At 50.3% G+C, this 16,807-nt stretch overlaps 1 protein-coding gene across 4 annotated transcripts; it reads left to right on the forward strand.

Annotated features, from left to right (window-relative positions):
• The first annotated feature begins 3,068 nt into the window (after nt 1–3,068).
• USP3 (ubiquitin specific peptidase 3) lies at nt 3,069–16,066 on the forward strand. 4 transcript variants are annotated; one of them, XM_034409338.3, is made up of 15 exons: nt 3,069–3,533; nt 7,773–7,833; nt 8,620–8,751; nt 10,532–10,615; nt 11,336–11,417; nt 12,126–12,208; nt 12,460–12,573; nt 13,040–13,153; nt 13,657–13,803; nt 14,105–14,211; nt 14,315–14,395; nt 14,480–14,598; nt 15,011–15,124; nt 15,230–15,297; nt 15,723–16,066. In XM_034409338.3, the coding sequence occupies exons 1-15, from the start codon at nt 3,206–3,208 to the stop codon at nt 15,886–15,888; spliced, it is 1,800 nt and encodes a 599-aa protein (XP_034265229.2). In that variant the 5' UTR covers nt 3,069–3,205; the 3' UTR covers nt 15,889–16,066. The 4 variants fall into 4 exon arrangements, with proteins under 4 accessions (XP_034265229.2, XP_034265230.2, XP_087734116.1 ...); XM_087877990.1 differs by lacking the exon at nt 3,069–3,533 and adding an exon at nt 3,858–5,505; XM_034409340.2 differs by lacking the exon at nt 3,069–3,533 and adding an exon at nt 5,047–6,036.
• Nucleotides 16,067–16,807: the final 741 nt, after the last annotated feature.

Genomic DNA, 16,807 nt, shown 5'->3' on the forward strand with positions numbered 1-16,807 from the left:
CCCGGAAGGCACCACAAGGAAAGGCCTCCCCTCTGAGAACCACAGGAGCAGCGAGGAGCCTCTTCGCAGACTTTGCAAGCATCTCCGCATCTTTAGAGGAGGGCTTCTCAACCTCACGATGGCTGGGGAACTCTGGGAGGTGAAGCCCATGTATCTTCAGGTGGCTGAGGTGGAGACATGCTGCTTTGGAAGGACTGGCATTAAATATTGATCTTGATTTTCAGCCTCCTTATGTGGAGCGCCTGCTCAGCTGCTCAGCAGTGCCCTTGCTCTGTCTCTTCGACAGCAACGGAGCCTGTGACACGCAGGAAGCCTTCCTAAAGTGCAAATGAGTCGGTAATTAAGTCCAGCTGCTCTTGACCCTTAACCTGATTCATTTTGGCTTTGGTCAAGCTCCCTCTGTCCATCTTGATGCCGTGACCGTTTATGAGGAAGCCACCGGGCCCCTCCCTGCCTTGGCTGCCCAGGCATCTGCCAGCTCCGTGATCTGGCCGGAGCGTTCCAGGCCCCACCAAGTGCAAGAAGGCCGGCCATGGGAAAGCCCGGCTCCCACTTAGCTTGATCCCAAAGCAGAGGCCAAGCATGACCCCTATCCAGGAGGGCCATCAGGTTCCTACAGCAATTAGCTGCCTCTGGTATATCTTTAGGGCTTCTTTACAGGAGGGGTTTTTCAGAGCCTTCCTTGACAAAGGCCAGGGGTGGGCTTCAAAATTTTTACCAAGGGGTTCTCTGCAGGGTTGCTGGGTGGGCGTGGCCATGGTAGGCGTGGCCTAGTCGGCTTCCTGCACCATGGCCGGGGTGTGTGTTGTTGCCCTCCCCAGGCTCCGGAGACTTTCCTCGAGCCTCTGGGAGGATGAAAATGCCTCCCCAGGCTCCGGAGGCCCTTCCCGAACTTCTGGTAGGCCCGTTTTTTGCCCCCCCCCCAAGCCTCTGCATGCACCCTGCACTTACCTGCATCCAAAATAGGCCACGTGGGGACTCCTGGGAGGGTCAGGGTCAGCCAGGAATGGGATTTGGGGGTTTTCTGAACTGCACAGAATCTTAGCTTCAATGTCAAATCTATTCCTAGGGTCGTCATAGACATTACAAGAAATGCCATAAAAAGAGGGCAACATTTTTAGCACTGAAAGCAATAAATCATTCTTCTTTAACCATTAAAAGCAGGCACTGTGTGTGTGGGGGGGGGGGCTTTTCACTGGCAGCCAGGAGCCCCAGATCTCAACTGTGAAAGGATCAGGAGTGTTTCAGTTGAGTTGATTTCTTGGTTCCTGGATTCCTTTGGATCTGGCTGGAGAACTCTGTCCCGAGCATGGGTAGGTGAGACTCTCCTGGGAGAAATTCTGTTTTTTGGTAGTTTCTTTGTCTGGGGTGATGGATCGTTTGCCCACTGCACCTATAACCATCTGTTTCAAAATAAGAGCCTGACGGAAGGTCTGTGGACTCCACCCAATTCCCATTTTATCTCTGGCCCTGACTGATGCTAAGGGGGATGGCTGAGAGTCAACTGACATCAGGCCATGGCTGAGGGGCGAGCCTGACGCTTCCCTGGGCCTTCTTTGCATTGTTTGGTTAAGCTTGGGGAAGATGGAGGATAGCTTTAGGCATTTGGATGTTAATTCTTTTATATCAATGCAGTAATATTTTTTTTATTGTGGATTGGAGATTCACCTCCAATACTTCCTTCCCATTCTGCCGCACGGCACAAGCAATGTGACTTGGCACCTGTTCAAACAACGCAGTCTTCCCTTACCCGATGCCCTCAGATCTGGGGCTGCCCATTTCCCAGGTGATGCTATCTCTGATAGGCTTTTAAAAGGATCCAGCAAGCGGATCCCTTGCAAGGATTCCTGGTGTTTTGGGATTGCTCTAAACAAGGGACCACAATCAGGATACCCTGCAAGCTTTAGGACTGACCTGGGCCCAGGAAAAGGGCCTCTGATGGGCGAGCAAAGGGCAGCCTTGCCAGCTGACCCTTCTGAATGGGGACCCAGTGCTTTATGTGGTTTTTAGCGGGCATTTCCACAGCCTGAGACCAACTTTGGCGGCTCCTCCAAAATAAACAAGGGAAACTAATTCTGAAGTTTGAAGCGTCTTTTTATAGCCTGGAGTGAAAATAAGGGAGGATCAGAAAGGTGGACAGAGTTATTCATTTGAAGGTTTGGGTTTTGGCCACTGTCATTAGCGGCCAGGTCTTTGGCCCAAGAGGTGTTTCCATGAGAGGCTGGCTGTGGGGGTCACCTGGAGCGCCGGAGGGGAGGCCAGGGCTCTGGCACGGGACCCTGCCAGGAAAATCCCGGGACGGCTGGGCAGCCGCCTGAAACAGCCCCGCCTTAGCCTTTTCAAAACAAAATCCCAGCGGCCCTAGAAGCAGCACGTGGCCTATCATTACAAGCCGTGCACACTGGAGGCTTCCAAGGAGAGCGAAGGCGGCTTCAGACCGCTGAGCTGCTCTCGGTGCGTTTCCTCCGCTTCCTTCCAGGGGCCCGTGCAGGGCTTGAGTTGGGGGGGGGCCTTGCTTAGACGGCCGGCCGGGGCGGCTGTTTTGGCCACAGGGGGCGCTGCTGGGGCAGAGTCGCCAGTGGGAGCGCCCCGTGCCCGGCCAGCCCTGAAGCGGCGGAGGGGCCCAGAGCCAGAAGGGGCCCTCGGGAACCCTGGCCCGCCTGCTCAGCGCTCGGCCCTCGGGGGGGGGCAACGGCTCCCGCCTCGGAGGGCTCTGGGACCCCCCCGCCCCCCCGCCCAGGCGCCTTCGGCAGGGGGTCCCCGGGGCGGCGTGGAGCGAGGCCTCGGGGCAGCGGCCTCTCCTGGGACGCCGCGGGGCTGGCGTGGGGCGGGGGCCGGCAGAGCCTCCGGGCAGCCGAGAGCCTTGCCGGGCGGCGGACAGGCTGACTGCCGGGGCGGCCACCGCAGCTCGGTCCGCCGGGGAGCCCTGCAAGACCCCACGCGAGGCAGAAGCTCCCCCTGGCGGCCACCCGGGAGCTGCAGCCGCCGCCCCTAGAGCGCGGCACAAAGCCGGCCGAGGGCGCGCCCGCAATTCCGGCGCTCGAGCGAACGCTGAGAGATGCGGGGCAGGGCGCGGGAGGAACAGGGAGGGGACCCGCGGCTGCGGCGGGGGGGGCGTTGAGGCGTCGCCCGCCCCTCGCCTTCGCTCCGCAGCCGGAAGCGATCCCGCCCCCTTCGGCCTGTCCCCTCGAGGCTCCGGGCCCTGATGGATGGGAGGGCGAGCGGAAAACCCGGCGGGAGGATCGGCCGCGGCCGGAAGGGAGGCGCCGTGCGGGGGGGCGTGTCCTTTGGTCGTGGCGATCGGAAAACCCGGCGGGCGGGCAGGCGGGCGAGACGGCGCGCGGGTGGGCGTGTCCGCGGGCGGCGCAGGCGCGGTGCGTGCGTGCGTGGGGCGACGCAGGGCGAGGAGCGGAGGAGGCCGGCGGGCATCGGCGGCGCCGCCATGGAGTGCCCGCACCTGGGCGGCAGCGTCTGCCTCGCGCCCGACTCGGCCAAGTTCCCGCAGGGCTCGCCCTCCTCCTGGTGCTGCAGCGGTGAGTGCGGCTCCCGCGCCCGTCGCCCGCCCGCCCTCCCTCCCTCCCTCCCTGCGGGGCGCCTCGTGCTCCCTCAGCCCGGCGGCGGCGGCGGCGGCGCTGTCACAAAGGGCCTCCCCATCGCCCAGCCCGGCCCCTCCCGCCGCCTCCGCCTCCCCCCACCACAACAGCCCTGCCAGGTGGGCCGGTCTGAGACGGGGGGGGGCTGGCCCAGCGCATCCCGGGCGGCGACCGCCGGTGACAGCCCTGGGGGGCCTGGGGGGGCTTCAGCCTCTGCCTAGAGCGGCCGGGGGGGAGGGGGGGGCAGGGGCGACTAAGGTTTGTGGCGTCTCGGTCCTTAAACGGGGCTCCCCTGGTAGGCAGCTGCTTTTCCTTCCGCCCCTCCGGGCTCTGCGGTCCGAGGGTCCTCCTTGGCCCAGGATCTCCTCCTCCACCTGGGCTGCCTGGCGCTTCCCTTCCTGGGTTTCGTTAGGCAGGTGGGAAGCGCCTCGGTTGCTCGCCGTCTCCTCCCAGACGGGAAAGTAGGCCGAGGCTCTAAGCGAACCAGGTCTTGGCTTCTCCCTTGCGAATCCCCAGCACAGGGAATCAGAGCAAAGACCTCCGGGCTGATGGGTTTTGCAAGGGAGAGCAGCAAAGCACAGCTTGGCCAATGAGTAGTTCAGCGTTTGCAAAGTTCATGTTTTGTGTTAAGCAGATGCGTTGGAGCAAACCTTTGTGCCAAAAATAGTTGTCTGTTAGAAATCGGCCTTAGGGTGAAAATAATCAGCCCGTTTCAGTGGCTGTGCTGCTCTTTACTCTTCCTTCTTTGTATTGTGATGTATTTTGTTTCTGTGTTTTATATCCCGTATACTGCCTAAAGTCCCTTGCCATTAAGGCAAGTAACGAATAAGTAATACAACATTCTTAATATCTTAGCCCATCAATTTTGAGAATGCTTATTAAGATCTACATCATCAAAATTTCATATTCAACATTTAGATAAAATCCAAGATTTTATTTAAATATGTTTTGGACTGTCTAAACAATGGTTGAATAGTTTGTGTACTTTCAGTGGTGTTTTGTAGCATAAGGCCATGACGTTCTGTTTAGGGAGTTTTAAAGTGAAATTTCACAACTCTTCTTTGAAAACCTTCTCATTTGTTCCGCAAGGAAGGAATTCAATGAGTGAAATTCCTGGATGTTTTCCTTGCTCTGATGACAAGGATGTTTTCCTAATGTGGAGAAGCTGAATTGCATTATAGTTTATGGAATTTTTTTTTAAAAAAAAAAACTTGTCTTTTTTGCTGTATAAATGTTGGAGTGGTTTTGCTACACTGGAAAAAATGTCAACAGATGGATTTAAATGATCCCATTGCTGGCTAAAATGATGTCCCTTGAAGTAGCTTAAGACTTGTCTGTCTTGTAACCTAGTCTGCTATCTTCCAAATCGATTAACATTTGCCAAGTGAAAACCTGGCCCAGGCGTGGTGAGGGGTCCACTGCAGGATATTGTGGAAATGAGCTTTTGATGAAGTTTTTTTTTTTTTTTAAGTAAGCCTCTGTGGGTGACTTTATGGACATCCATGTGGTTTTCTTGGCAGCTGTACTGCCGCTGCCACCTTCCGGGCCTTTCTGTAATCCGTCCCTCCAGCAGGGTGCTTCCCTCGCTGCCTTCCAAGCCAGTGCCAACTAGTCAGGCCAGACCTGCAGGGCTTCCCAGCCTGGCAAAGGCCACCCAGGTGCTTCTACCCTCAGAGATGAAAGTGTAAATCCCCCTTCCATCCTGCTGGCTGAGAGAGATTTCATACTTAGGTCAGAGTTGCAGCCTTCATTTACAAAACTAGAAAAGTAGTAATGGCTATAGTATTCCTGCCTAGTGTTTGTATTCCTATAGCAGAGAAAGAAAATCTACAACTACTGTGTTAGCTGATGGTGGTCTCCAATTCTGGAGATTGCTGGTCTATCTTAAACGTCATCTCCTCAATAGCTGCAGGTATTTTTCACCGATGAAAGTAAAAGGACCTAAGCACCACAGAGAGAGGGTCCAGTTCCTTCTCTGTCAAAGATTTTGGGAAGGACTGGCATTTCTTACTGCTGTTGCATATGTAAAAATTTTTGGCCACAAAGATTAAGCTGTTTTCAGGATGACTTCTTAATGCATTCTATTTGGCATAAGAAAGCAGCTGACCTTCACCTTTGTCCTGGCTCCTTTACAAGGTGGATGAATGCAGCCCTCATTTGGTTACACATTGACCTTAATTGCTCTCTTGGCAGCTATTAATGTTGCCTAGTTCAGTTTCCACTCAGCAGCATCACAATACTTGTCTTGTGAGGCCAAAAAAAAAAAGAACTTGCTAACCCTAACTTGCTCATAATTTGGCTAACCCTGCAGTGTCTTCCTCCTTTTCAGGGCAGAAGAGGCAGGTGAGGAACAAATGAAAGAGAAGCTTGGGAGGAGGTGGAGTGTTTTTCCCAGGCCTTGGACCCTGGATTCATTCCTAGCTGAGATTGCATCTCTTGATGGGTGAATAGGCCACACCGTTCTCCTAGGGATGTGCAATTTTACCCTGGCTTGACCACTCCATGCCACCTTCCGAGGCAGAAGTGGCATTGGTGGTGGTGACGAGGCAGAAGGCAGGGCATGTAGGGATTCCTCTTTTGTGGCTGCCGGGGGCTGTGCTTGTCCGCGTCAGCCTTTTGTTCTTGGGGAAATACTTGAGAGGCCTGGCACAAGGAAGTGGGACATACTTTCCTTCTCGGTGTGTGCCAGCACAACCCAGAGTGAGGGTTATAGTTGCCGCCACTGCCCAGTTTTTGTACCCTCTTGTTTGCCCAGCACAAAAGCCAAATAAAGCTTTGGTGATGGCTAAGGGAAGGGCAGGGCTTGAGATATCAGGATGAATCCAAAGGTTGAGTACCCAAACTCCGAAGAGAGGGAATGGGAATCTTGCATCGGGTATCGGAGTTTGAAGCCAGCAATTTTGCTCTGGCTGGTTCAGAATTGCCACTTCTGCACTTCCTCCCCTAGAGAGGGAGCAGCTCATTACGACAGCATATTTTCACCTTTTACAAGGGATATTGCACATAATAGGGGCACTTCATCAAGCACATTTGGGCACTTCTGAGTCTTGTAGAAACCGTGGCATTGTTTTTGTTCTATTATGCAATAGAAAATATACTTTCTGAATTACTCAGTTAACAGGAAGTTGCCGAAAAGGAGGATGTGACTCCAGGCTTCCTTACACCATCATGGATTTTATTTTTCACCACATCCCTCCTAGACAAGTATTTGATACTGTTCTTACACTTCAGAAGAACTTACTGCCATAGAGAATTCATACAGCCTTGGAGAATATCTGCGCTAAGTTCTCTGACAGAGAACCGAATAATTAAGACCAGTTAGGCATCTGTGAAAAGTGCTGTCTGTTATATCTTTTACCAGCACGCCAAGTTAATGGAGCTTAACTACAGTTTGGTGATATATAAGAACTGACAAATTGCCATTAACATCGGGGCTGGAGGCCGCCTGCACACTTTTAGAAGACAAGGGGGTTTCAACCGTTCAAAGTCAAGCCTGTTTTTTTTTGTTTTTGTTTTGGTTTTTTTAGATTTTAAGCGACAGTGGCTACAAGTCAAGCCCTGGGGCGGGGGCGGCGGGGGGCAGGTTTGTTTGGGGATTTAGTGAGATTTAGCCAATGGTTCATGAACTGTCCCAGGTGAACAGTAGCCAAAGGGCCGGGCCTGCTTTTTCCCTCTGTCCTTTCAATATGTTGGTTGCCCAATTAGCTGTGCATTAATCCGCCTCATGCTCTGCAGTTGTTGATATCATAATGAGGTATAAGGTCATTCTACTTTGTATATGCTCTGGTGGGTCATTTGTGACCAGCATTCCACTTGTAAATCTGGTATGCTGATCGCTTTGATTCCTCAGTTTAGCTTCCTAAATAACTCATAATCCACCCACTATAACTCTGTTGCACTGCTGATTATGTGGTTGGTTTTATTTTGACCATCGTACCGAGCATTAAATGCATCAAACCCAAGTGGTTAAAATATGATGAGGGAGGGGAATATGCAACTGAAAATATTTCATGTGGAAAAACTTACATTTATATCCCACCTTCCTGCTTATATAATTATTGAATATTTAATTTTAAAGTCCACGTAGCATGGTTCTTACTATGATTGTTTTTTCCCCATTAGAACAGAAATGTCATCTTGTGTGACTGATTTTTGTCTGATTTCTTCTTACCCCAATAGTGTGCCGCTCTAACAAAAGTCCCTGGATTTGTCTGACTTGCTCAAGTGTCCACTGTGGAAGGTGAGTGCGGGACACAAGCTCCTTTCCTGGAGGTGCTATTTTCACAGTCTCCCCACTTCTTTATGGCCTGGGACGACAACATCTTGAGAAGAACATTGGTGTAGACCAGCTGTCCTTCCTTTGTTGCCTCCACATCTGTTTGGACTCAACTCCTGCAGGCTGCTCCATAAGCACCTCTGGGGAAGGCTGGTTGAGAATCCAACCGTAGTCACGGCCCTTGCTTCAGAGTTGCCTGGTATACAAGGATTAGGCGCAGTCATGTTTAAGAACATATATCGCTGCCCACATTTGGTAGAAGGGTTTAAGGGTTTGGTCAAGGAAGAGCCGTCTGTCCCCAGTTCCCATGAGGCTGTCCCGCTTTTGCTGTAGGACAGACCCCTGTAGCTGCTTTGTGTGGCTGCTGAAAAACAGCCGTCCATTTTGCCTGCTCCTGGGGGCATCCTGAGGCAAAAAACACTTCGCGTTGCCACGTAAAATGGCAGGGGAGGCAAAACCATCTTACTGACTTTTCTCAAAATATTTGAAACTCCCTTTGTTTGGACCAGCAGCAGGAATATAAACCCAACAAAACTGACAGGAGAACCCTTCCAGTCTCGGCACCATTTATGCACACTTGCGGTGTTTTGAATCTATTTTTCAAAACCTGCTGAAAGAAATTGAGCAATATTAAACGGGAGCCAATGCAGTTGCCCCTCAAGCTTGTTTACAAGATAGAGAAAGCAGGCACTTTTGTGGGGAAGGCTTCCAAAATCTCACTTTTGTTTCTTTCTCTCTCTATCCTTTAAGGTATGTAAATGGCCATGCCAAGAAGCATTATGAAGATGCTCAAGTTCCTTTAATGAACCACAAGAAAGCAGAAAAGCAAGAAAAGGTTCAGCACTTGGTGTGCATGGATTGTAGTAGTTACAGCACCTACTGGTAAGTCAGCAGCCACCCCGCTGATATCGAGGGGTGTGTGTGGAGATTGAGAGGGGGCCCCCATCGTGGGAGGCTGAGAGGCTCCCGGCTCCCTCCTCCCCTTCAGGCTTTTCCCTGCTGCTTCTTTGTATGTTTATTTGAACCTCTTGGCAAGTAATTTTAAATGTCGTTTGGATTAAGGAACAGTCTGGGCCAATTCTGTACTTCTTCATATGGGATTCTATTTTGTTTAAACCTGGGCCCCAAATGCCCATCCAAGCAAGCTTTCTGAAGGTCAGTTTGACAGGTGAAGCCTTTGAGGGAAAGGCTCAATCAGTGTCTGACCTGCTTTGCAGAAGGAAGTTCATTTATAGTTCATAGTTTAGCTAAAACAGAAAATGGTGGTTTACCAAACATAAACATAAAGAGAAGAGGCCAGAAGTTCCACTTTCAGGAAACCACGCAAAGAGAGGAATTCCCCGTATGTTGAAGAACTGTGAAGAGGGTTCTCTCCCCCCCCCCCCCCTTTGCTTCTTACTTAAGTGTTCCAGTCTTCTAAAATGAGCAACTGAGCCTCGGTTTTTGCAGTTGACGGTACCTTTGATGGTTCCTTTGTTGCTGAGGCAGTTTCTTGCTCTTGGCACGGATGAGGTCTTCACCATAGTTGCTGAAGTAGAGCCTTTATTTGCCTCTGTGAACTACAGACTACAAAGGTCAACTGCATTAACGGGGTTCTTGCCTACATTTCATTTTTCTCTACAAAGTATTTGGTCTCCAGGGTGGGACAGACTTTATTTTAGGCTGTAATTAGGAATCAAAAGATACAAGTCTAAAAAGCGTTGCTAAAAAAAGTGAGAAGGAAAACACTTGGCAGTAACCAGAAAAAGGGGAACACTTGTTATTGTTGGGAGAACATTCTGCCTCTTGTCCACATCCCATAATCTTTGTTGGTTACAAATATTTCGTAAGTCCTCCACTGGCCTTTCCTTGCTCACCTTGAGCAGCTTCCGCAGTGCCTTGATTACTGTATCCAGCCGGTCAGTTTATGGGGTCCAGTTACCATTTTGGCCGTAATGTGGAAGTAAAATCCAAGTCCAGATGAATCACTGAATGACCTGCCAGTTGGAGCTGTTTGTGAGGAAGGAGCAATTTGGTTTCTGAAAATATTAGATTGGCAGAAAGACCAAGCAGGATCTTTTGCGGACTGAGCTTGGCCAGGAATCACAGGGTAGGGTAGGGTAGGGTAGGGTAGGGTAGGGTAGGGTAGGATTCTTTATTGGCCCAGTGTGATTGGACACCCAAGGAATTTGTCTTGGTGCATACGCTCTCGGTGTTCATAAAAGAAAAGATACATTCGTCAAGAATCATAAGGTACAACACTTAATGATAGTCCTAGGGAAACAATAACAATATAAATTTTAAGGATACCAGCAACAAGGTTAGAGTCATACAGTCATAAGTGGGAGGAGATGGGTGATAGGAATGATGAGAAGATTAATAGTAATGCAGACTTAGTAACTAGTTTGACAGTGTTGGTTGGAATTGGTTGGAAAAGGATTTGGGATTTGGGGAAGCCCTGCTCAGTGTCTGGAGGAAGAGGGTGGGTAGCGACACCTACACGATGGTGGTTTCCTTCTACGGTTTCAGCATTTTGTGCCTCGTCCCCATTGAAGGAGGCTGGAGGTGACATTTGCCTTCTGGTCCTCTTCACTGTCACCTCTTAATTTGCAGGTCAGAAACCTCAGGCTAGCCAGGGAACCAGCCGTGGCCATTCTTTGATAGTTCTACGTTTTCTCCACAGTTATCGCTGTGATGACTTCGTGGTAAACGATACCAAGCTAGGCCTGGTGCAGAAAGTCCGAGAGCATCTACAGAACTTGGAAAAGTAAGCCGCCTCTCTTTGCCTGAAGGTGGACAGGTGCTTCCTTTTGAGCAGCTTCTCCTTGGAAATTGTCTTCATGCATTGCAAATGGATCCAATTTTCATGGGACGCCGTCTGGGAGAAGAGTTCTAGGAAGTGTCCCTGAAATGAATGGAGGCAGCGGTTGCTTTCTAGCAGATGTTCCCGTCTGTGACCTGGGCCTCTGCCTGGGATATCCCCACAGGGAATGCCGAGCTGAGCTTCTCTTCTGTGGAATATCTTTGGCTGGAAAAGCGGCCCCAGATAGAGGAGTAAGGTTTGTAAGGTTCTGGGTGGGTGAGATGAGACCTGGTGTTTGAAATGGTCCTTCTAGGCCCAGAGGTGTGGCCTTGTGGGAGACGGGTTAATCCAATGTAAAAAAAAAAAGTTATGTTAGGTCAAAGGCTTTGGGTTATACTTTAGTGTGACCATCAGATTAATGAAGATATAATCTGATAATTGAAAATAAAATCAGGCTTGAGGTTGTTCTCTGGGGAATTCAGAAATTTGTTCTGAAACTATAAGGATGAATCTCTCTGTGAGTAAAGGAACATTCTAGGTGTAATAGGCTGTTTAAAAACATTTCTTTATTATAAAATGCATTTAACCAATCCTGCCTTAAGTGTTATATATTGTAACTAGCTTTGTTTGCTCTCTTTGTATTGTTAAACGTGTCTTAAATCATCCGTTTATTCTCTTCCACAGCTCAGGTTTTACAGTAGACCGACATAGGAAAAGAAAGCTTCTTGAAAGTGCCTCGGTAAACAGCAAGTTATTAAAAGTAAACGTAAGTGTGGTTTCATTGTTCTGTCTGCCCCGGACTTTGAAGGAGTAGCTTTGGAGTAAATCTCATTGATCAATGAAGATACTTTCCAAAAAGCCATTTCAGGGTTTAACATTTAATCGGCCCCGCAAGTGATGTTTTCAGCATTGGCAGCACTCGGTGCCCAATTTTGAATGCCAAAGGTTCTGAATAATTCACTTTCGGCTGAGAAAAATATTAGTCTGGAACAGGCCAAATAATGAGTTGCCCTTTAATTCAGCCTTGAAGTTCATGTGTGGCCTCGTCCTAAGCGAAAGCAGAGAGACCCCGGCTGTGGGGGGTCCAGGCCTCCATCATACATGCAGCCGGCTGGAGCCCATCGCTGGGGGTCCTTCCTACAGTCCCCAGCAGAACGGCTGGCGGTGTATCGGGGGGAGGAGGAGTCTAAATTTCCTCCTCGCATCAGAGAATTCAGCAAAGCTAGACTATGGGAATGTACTGATTGATTTTGTGTGATGTCAGGGGTATTTAATGAACAATCTAAAGTTTGAATTTAAATTATCATTTTCTGTGCTCTGTAATTGACTAACAATCATGAAAGACTTACTAATTATTTTAGAAGATGGCTAAGGAGTCTGTTTTGTGTCATGGTGTAACATCCCTTTAGAAGGAGGTTGAAGAAAATTGGGGATTTATTGTATGTCAACTCACAGTGATCTTCCTGGTTCGCAGGGGAGCCCCACAAGCTTGTGCGCAACAGGCCTTCGGAACTTGGGGAACACGTGTTTCATGAACGCCATCCTTCAGTCCCTCAGGTATCTCATTTGGGAATGGGGCTCTTGGTGATGTGCACCAAGACTCCTGGGTCCCCCGAGAGGGCTCCTTGCTGTGGACCCGTCCATGGCAGAGGCTTTGCTTTTGCCTGTGTGTGGCATGGCTATTCCTGCCATGCAGGCTTCTTTCCAGGATGGCCACCTGCAGGTTTAGAGTACAAATGGCGAAGGGAGCTCTTGATGGCTGAGGGGCCCTTCCGGCACATCTGGCTGATCTCTCCTTCTCCCCACAGTAACATTCCACAGTTCTGCTGTTACTTCAAAGAGCTGCCAGCGGTGGAACTTCGGAACGGGAAGACTGCAGGCCGGCGGACGTACCACACGCGGAGCCAAGGCGATAACAGCGTGTGAGTGCTTGAGCCGCCCGGGAGCGGAGGGTCCCGGCTGCGTATGGAGAGGGAAGGAGCGAGCAGTGCTTAAGTGACTAGCGGAGAAAGACCCCTCCATTATGGAACCAATGGCATCCTGATTGTATGCTGAGAGATAGTTAGATGTAGTGGTTAAAGCATCAGGCTACAAACCAGGAGCTTGAGTTCTAATCCTGCTTTGGGCATGAAGCTATGAGTTTGGGCCGGTCACTGTCTCTCAGCCCTAGGAAGGAGGCGATGGCAAACCCCTTCAGAGAAACCTTGCCAAGAACACTGCAGGGATTGGTCAAAGCAGTCTCTGAGAATCTGACATGACTGAATGCAAGAAAAAATACGTAGGGTTAAAAAAAAAAACCCTCAGTGGTTAGTTATCCAGTAATGTAGGGAGAGGGTTCATTTAGAGCTTGTTTTCTTTCTAAGAATAAAGGTTGCTTTCCTTTGGCAGTTCCCTGGTGGAAGAATTTCGGAAGACCCTCTGTGCTTTGTGGCAGGGAAGTCAAACCGCCTTCAGCCCCGAATCCCTGTTTTACGTTGTTTGGAAAATCATGCCCAACTTCAGGTAAGTCTGCCTGTTTCAAGGCCTTCTTTGGAGGGCGGCTTGGCCTTCAGGTGGATCCCCTCTGTGTGCCGGGAGGCTTTGCTCTGCCCCAAAGGGAAGGAGCAGGGCTGAGAGTAGCTCTCCTGGCTTCTGAGGCCGAGGGCTGCCGAGGGAGACCATGGGGCAGCTGAGCATCCCGGCCGATCCCGGAGCTCCGCGTAGTCTGGAGAAGCTCTTTTGCTGCTTTGGTTTCTTCACACACCCACACAAACATAGAGTGTGTCCCTGTCCTGCACATGTGCATTCAGGCACAGGTGTATATCTATCTCATAGTGCCCTGAAGTTTGCACATTGAATAGCCGAGAACTTCCCCAGGAGGGCTTTAGAAGCTCTTCATGTGGTCGGATGATTTAAGAAATGGCCTCCTTTCTCATTCAGGAGCTGGGCCTTCCCACCTTCCCTGTGCGCAGCGCGCATAAGAGTTGGTGGTCAGTCTATCGATTCCTGGATTTGTTTATGTTAAGGGGGTACCAGCAGCAAGATGCCCACGAGTTCATGCGCTACCTCTTGGACCACCTGCACCTGGAACTGCAGGAGGGCTTCAATGGGGCTCCTCACCCAGCCCTTGTTCAAGAGAACGCTGGTCTCACTGCCGGCGGCCGATGCTGCGTGTAAGTCTCAATCCTTGGGTGGCTTTGCTGGGCTTTGGGGCTGGGCTCATTTTCAGTGGGTGGCTGTGGTTGCCTCCCACCACAGAGGCACCTCGGTGATGAAGGGCAGCCTTGCTGAGTAGAAAGGAGGGGGAGGGGGACTTGGCACACCTCTCCCACATCTCTCTCCCTGAGGGTTGCCTTTGTACAAAGGTGAAATGCCCGAATAACAATAGAATGATTAGACTTTGTGGGCACAGGCCATTCTGAGGAGCCTGCTTCCTAACGGTTCTCCCCCCCCTCCCCCCTGCCTTTCCTTCAGGAATGGCACTTCTACCGTTGTCACAACTATCTTCGGAGGCGTCCTTCAGAATGAAGTCAACTGCTTGATATGTGGAACTGAATCCAGAAAGTTTGATCCATTCCTAGGTAAAGGGTTTAAAAATATGCCAGCTTGAAAGTATTCATGCAATGCTTTCCTTTGTAACTCAGAATCTTTTCTAGACTTTTCACGAGACCTTCGCTTTTTTAGACCTCTCACTAGATATTCCAAGTCAGTTCCGGAATAAGCGTAACAAGAACCAAGAGAACGGACCAATCTGCACGTTGCGGGGTAGGTTCTTAGGAAGTGGCTCTCTGGTCTCTGGGACTCTTCTTCCTCGGGGCAGGGACTCAGTCACCCTCTTCGTTGCTCTAGATTGTCTCCGTAGCTTCACTGACCTGGAAGAACTTGATGACTCGGAGCTCTACATGTGTCACAAATGTAAGAAGAAACAGAAGTCCACCAAGAAGTTCTGGATGCAGAAGCTGCCCAAAGTGAGCGCCACTTGATAAAGATTGTGGGATGTTCTTTGTAGGGAAAGAAAAGCTGCCGTTTCTTCTAGTGAAGGTGGTGGAGGGACTGTGGCATGAAAGCCATTTTTTGAGCTTTCATGCGGTGTCCTATAAAACCTGCGAATGAACATCTTGGCATCTAAAGGACATTTACTCCACTACTTTCATTGGTGTGTCTGTGAGTTTTTGTGTGCTGCTTTGAGATTTAATAGGAATGGGTGTAGAAATATATTAAATAATTGCTGCTTTTGTGAAATTGTTTTTCTTTCTCACAGAAATAATGGGTTTCTGTGCTCTTGTGCCCAAAGCTGCTGCAAAACCGTGCTTTAATTTTAGGGTTTTGACAACACAGTCCTTAAAGCCTTTTTGTGCTGTGTGTCCCTTTAATGCCCAGGTGCTCTGCCTGCACCTGAAACGCTTTCACTGGACAGCCTACCTGAGGAACAAGGTGGACACCTTTGTCGAGTTCCCTCTGCGCGGCCTGGACATGAAGTGCTACTTGCTGGAGGTAGGGCACCCATGGCTGGGTAGAGGAGGGAGTAGACAGGCCAAGGCTTCAGGGCACTCAGTTTCTTTGGCTTCCTCCCCCCCCCCCCCGCCCCTCCCTGTGCAGCCGGAAAACAGTGGCCCAGACAGTTGCCTCTATGACCTCGCGGCTGTGGTTGTGCACCATGGGTCAGGGTGAGTACTTGGAAGGATCTGGGTTGGGGACTGGACTTCTTAAAACCTGGCATGCATTGACACATGACGGGGAGGTGGGCAGACGGAAGCATCAGCTTCTCGCGTGGCAGGGAGGGCGGGGGTTCCCAAGGCCTTGCAGGGCAGGCGAGAACTGGTGTGGCTTCCCTTGTGGACTTCCTTCCCTTCCCAGAGTGGCCACCTTGGTTGGCTTTCTCTGTGAACAGGTGGCAATAGACTGGTGGGATTCAACCTGTGGGAGCCTTGATTCCTGGGGAGGGGAGGAAGGGCTTGGCACAAGCGGCCCGCATTGTGTAGAGGCCAAAGTGAGCGGCCTTTGCCTGGCCGCTGCCCTCTCGAGCTGCCCGCTTGATCCGGACGCAGCCCAAGGGGCCTCCCTTTCACGTTTCGGGTGCTGGCATTTTCAGGGTCGGTTCTGGGCATTACACAGCGTATGCGACTCACGAAGGGCGCTGGTTCCATTTCAACGACAGCACGGTGACGCTGACAGACGAGGAGACCGTCTCGAAAGCCAAGGCCTACATCCTCTTCTACGTTGACCAGCAGGCTAAGTCTGGATCCGAGAAACTTTAATGTCTCTCTCTGCCTGCCCTGTGCATATCAAGTCCAATGGACAAAACATTTCCAGTTCTCCACAGATACTTGATCCGAGACTCTTGATTTCATTGTGCACTTTTCAAAATTTTTTTGTGGGTTCTAGTTTTATTACATTGTCGGTAGTAGCATTTGACTTATTAAAAAATGGACATAAGCTAACTTTGTGGTTAGTTATACCGGAAAAAAAGGCAAAACCTCTGCAGATACTGATGTGCTGCTTAAACTCAAATTTTATACATAGTTTCAAGAGCGACTTTTATGTTTGACTTTCCTGTCTCCGTGTTCTGGTTTGCTTTCTAAAGGCACATTATTTCCACGAGGGAAACTTGAATCCTTTTGATGAACACGAGTCTGGGTGCTCTGTTAGGAAAGGCCGCAAGGGCCTCGGTGGGTCTCCCAGGATCAGGGACTCGACCCCCGGCCCAAACGGGATACAGGCACGGACTTTGGGGTCTCCCCTTCTTCCTTTACGGGGCTGAACGGGGCTGCATTAAACAGGCCATGTAACTGCTGCTATTTTTGTTTCTCCGAAAGCTGTTTTTTTAGTCTGTAGATTGTACTTCAGTAGATGGCTGCATTGTTTGTAATAGAAACTCTTTTTTAAAAAATACTTTATACGGATACGGAAAATTACTATTCTGCTGCAATTAAGGTACCAAAAATCAGAATTCGGGATCAGCTACTCATTTTGCTGGCGCAGTGTCTAGACTCACTCCGCAAACGTCACTCTTTGACCTCCTGGCTTGAGATTATTTGGAAGAAGACGAGAAGACGAGCATTCTACGCTTTTCTCGCAGAAACTGCCATCTTGGGCCACTGAAACTCTGAAGAGCTTTGGAAGAGAAGACGCGGGTGATGACTTTCCAGGCTGTGCTTTTCTTGAGACTCCTGCATG

Source organism: Pantherophis guttatus, chromosome 13 (genome assembly GCF_059756535.1).
Source record: "Pantherophis guttatus breed Tessera chromosome 13, ASM5975653v1, whole genome shotgun sequence".
Taxonomy (NCBI): domain Eukaryota; kingdom Metazoa; phylum Chordata; class Lepidosauria; order Squamata; family Colubridae; genus Pantherophis; species Pantherophis guttatus.

Bases quoted from the DNA above. Each gene is read 5' to 3' on its own strand.
- USP3 (XM_034409338.3), top strand. From the start codon at position 3,206: ATGGATGGGAGGGCGAGCGGAAAACCCGGCGGGAGGATCGGCCGCGGC. The intron at 3,534-7,772 runs GTGAGTGCGGCT...TTACCCCAATAG, and splicing joins CTCCTCCTGGTGCTGCAGCG to TGTGCCGCTCTAACAAAAGT. The intron at 7,834-8,619 runs GTGAGTGCGGGA...CTATCCTTTAAG, and splicing joins TCAAGTGTCCACTGTGGAAG to GTATGTAAATGGCCATGCCA.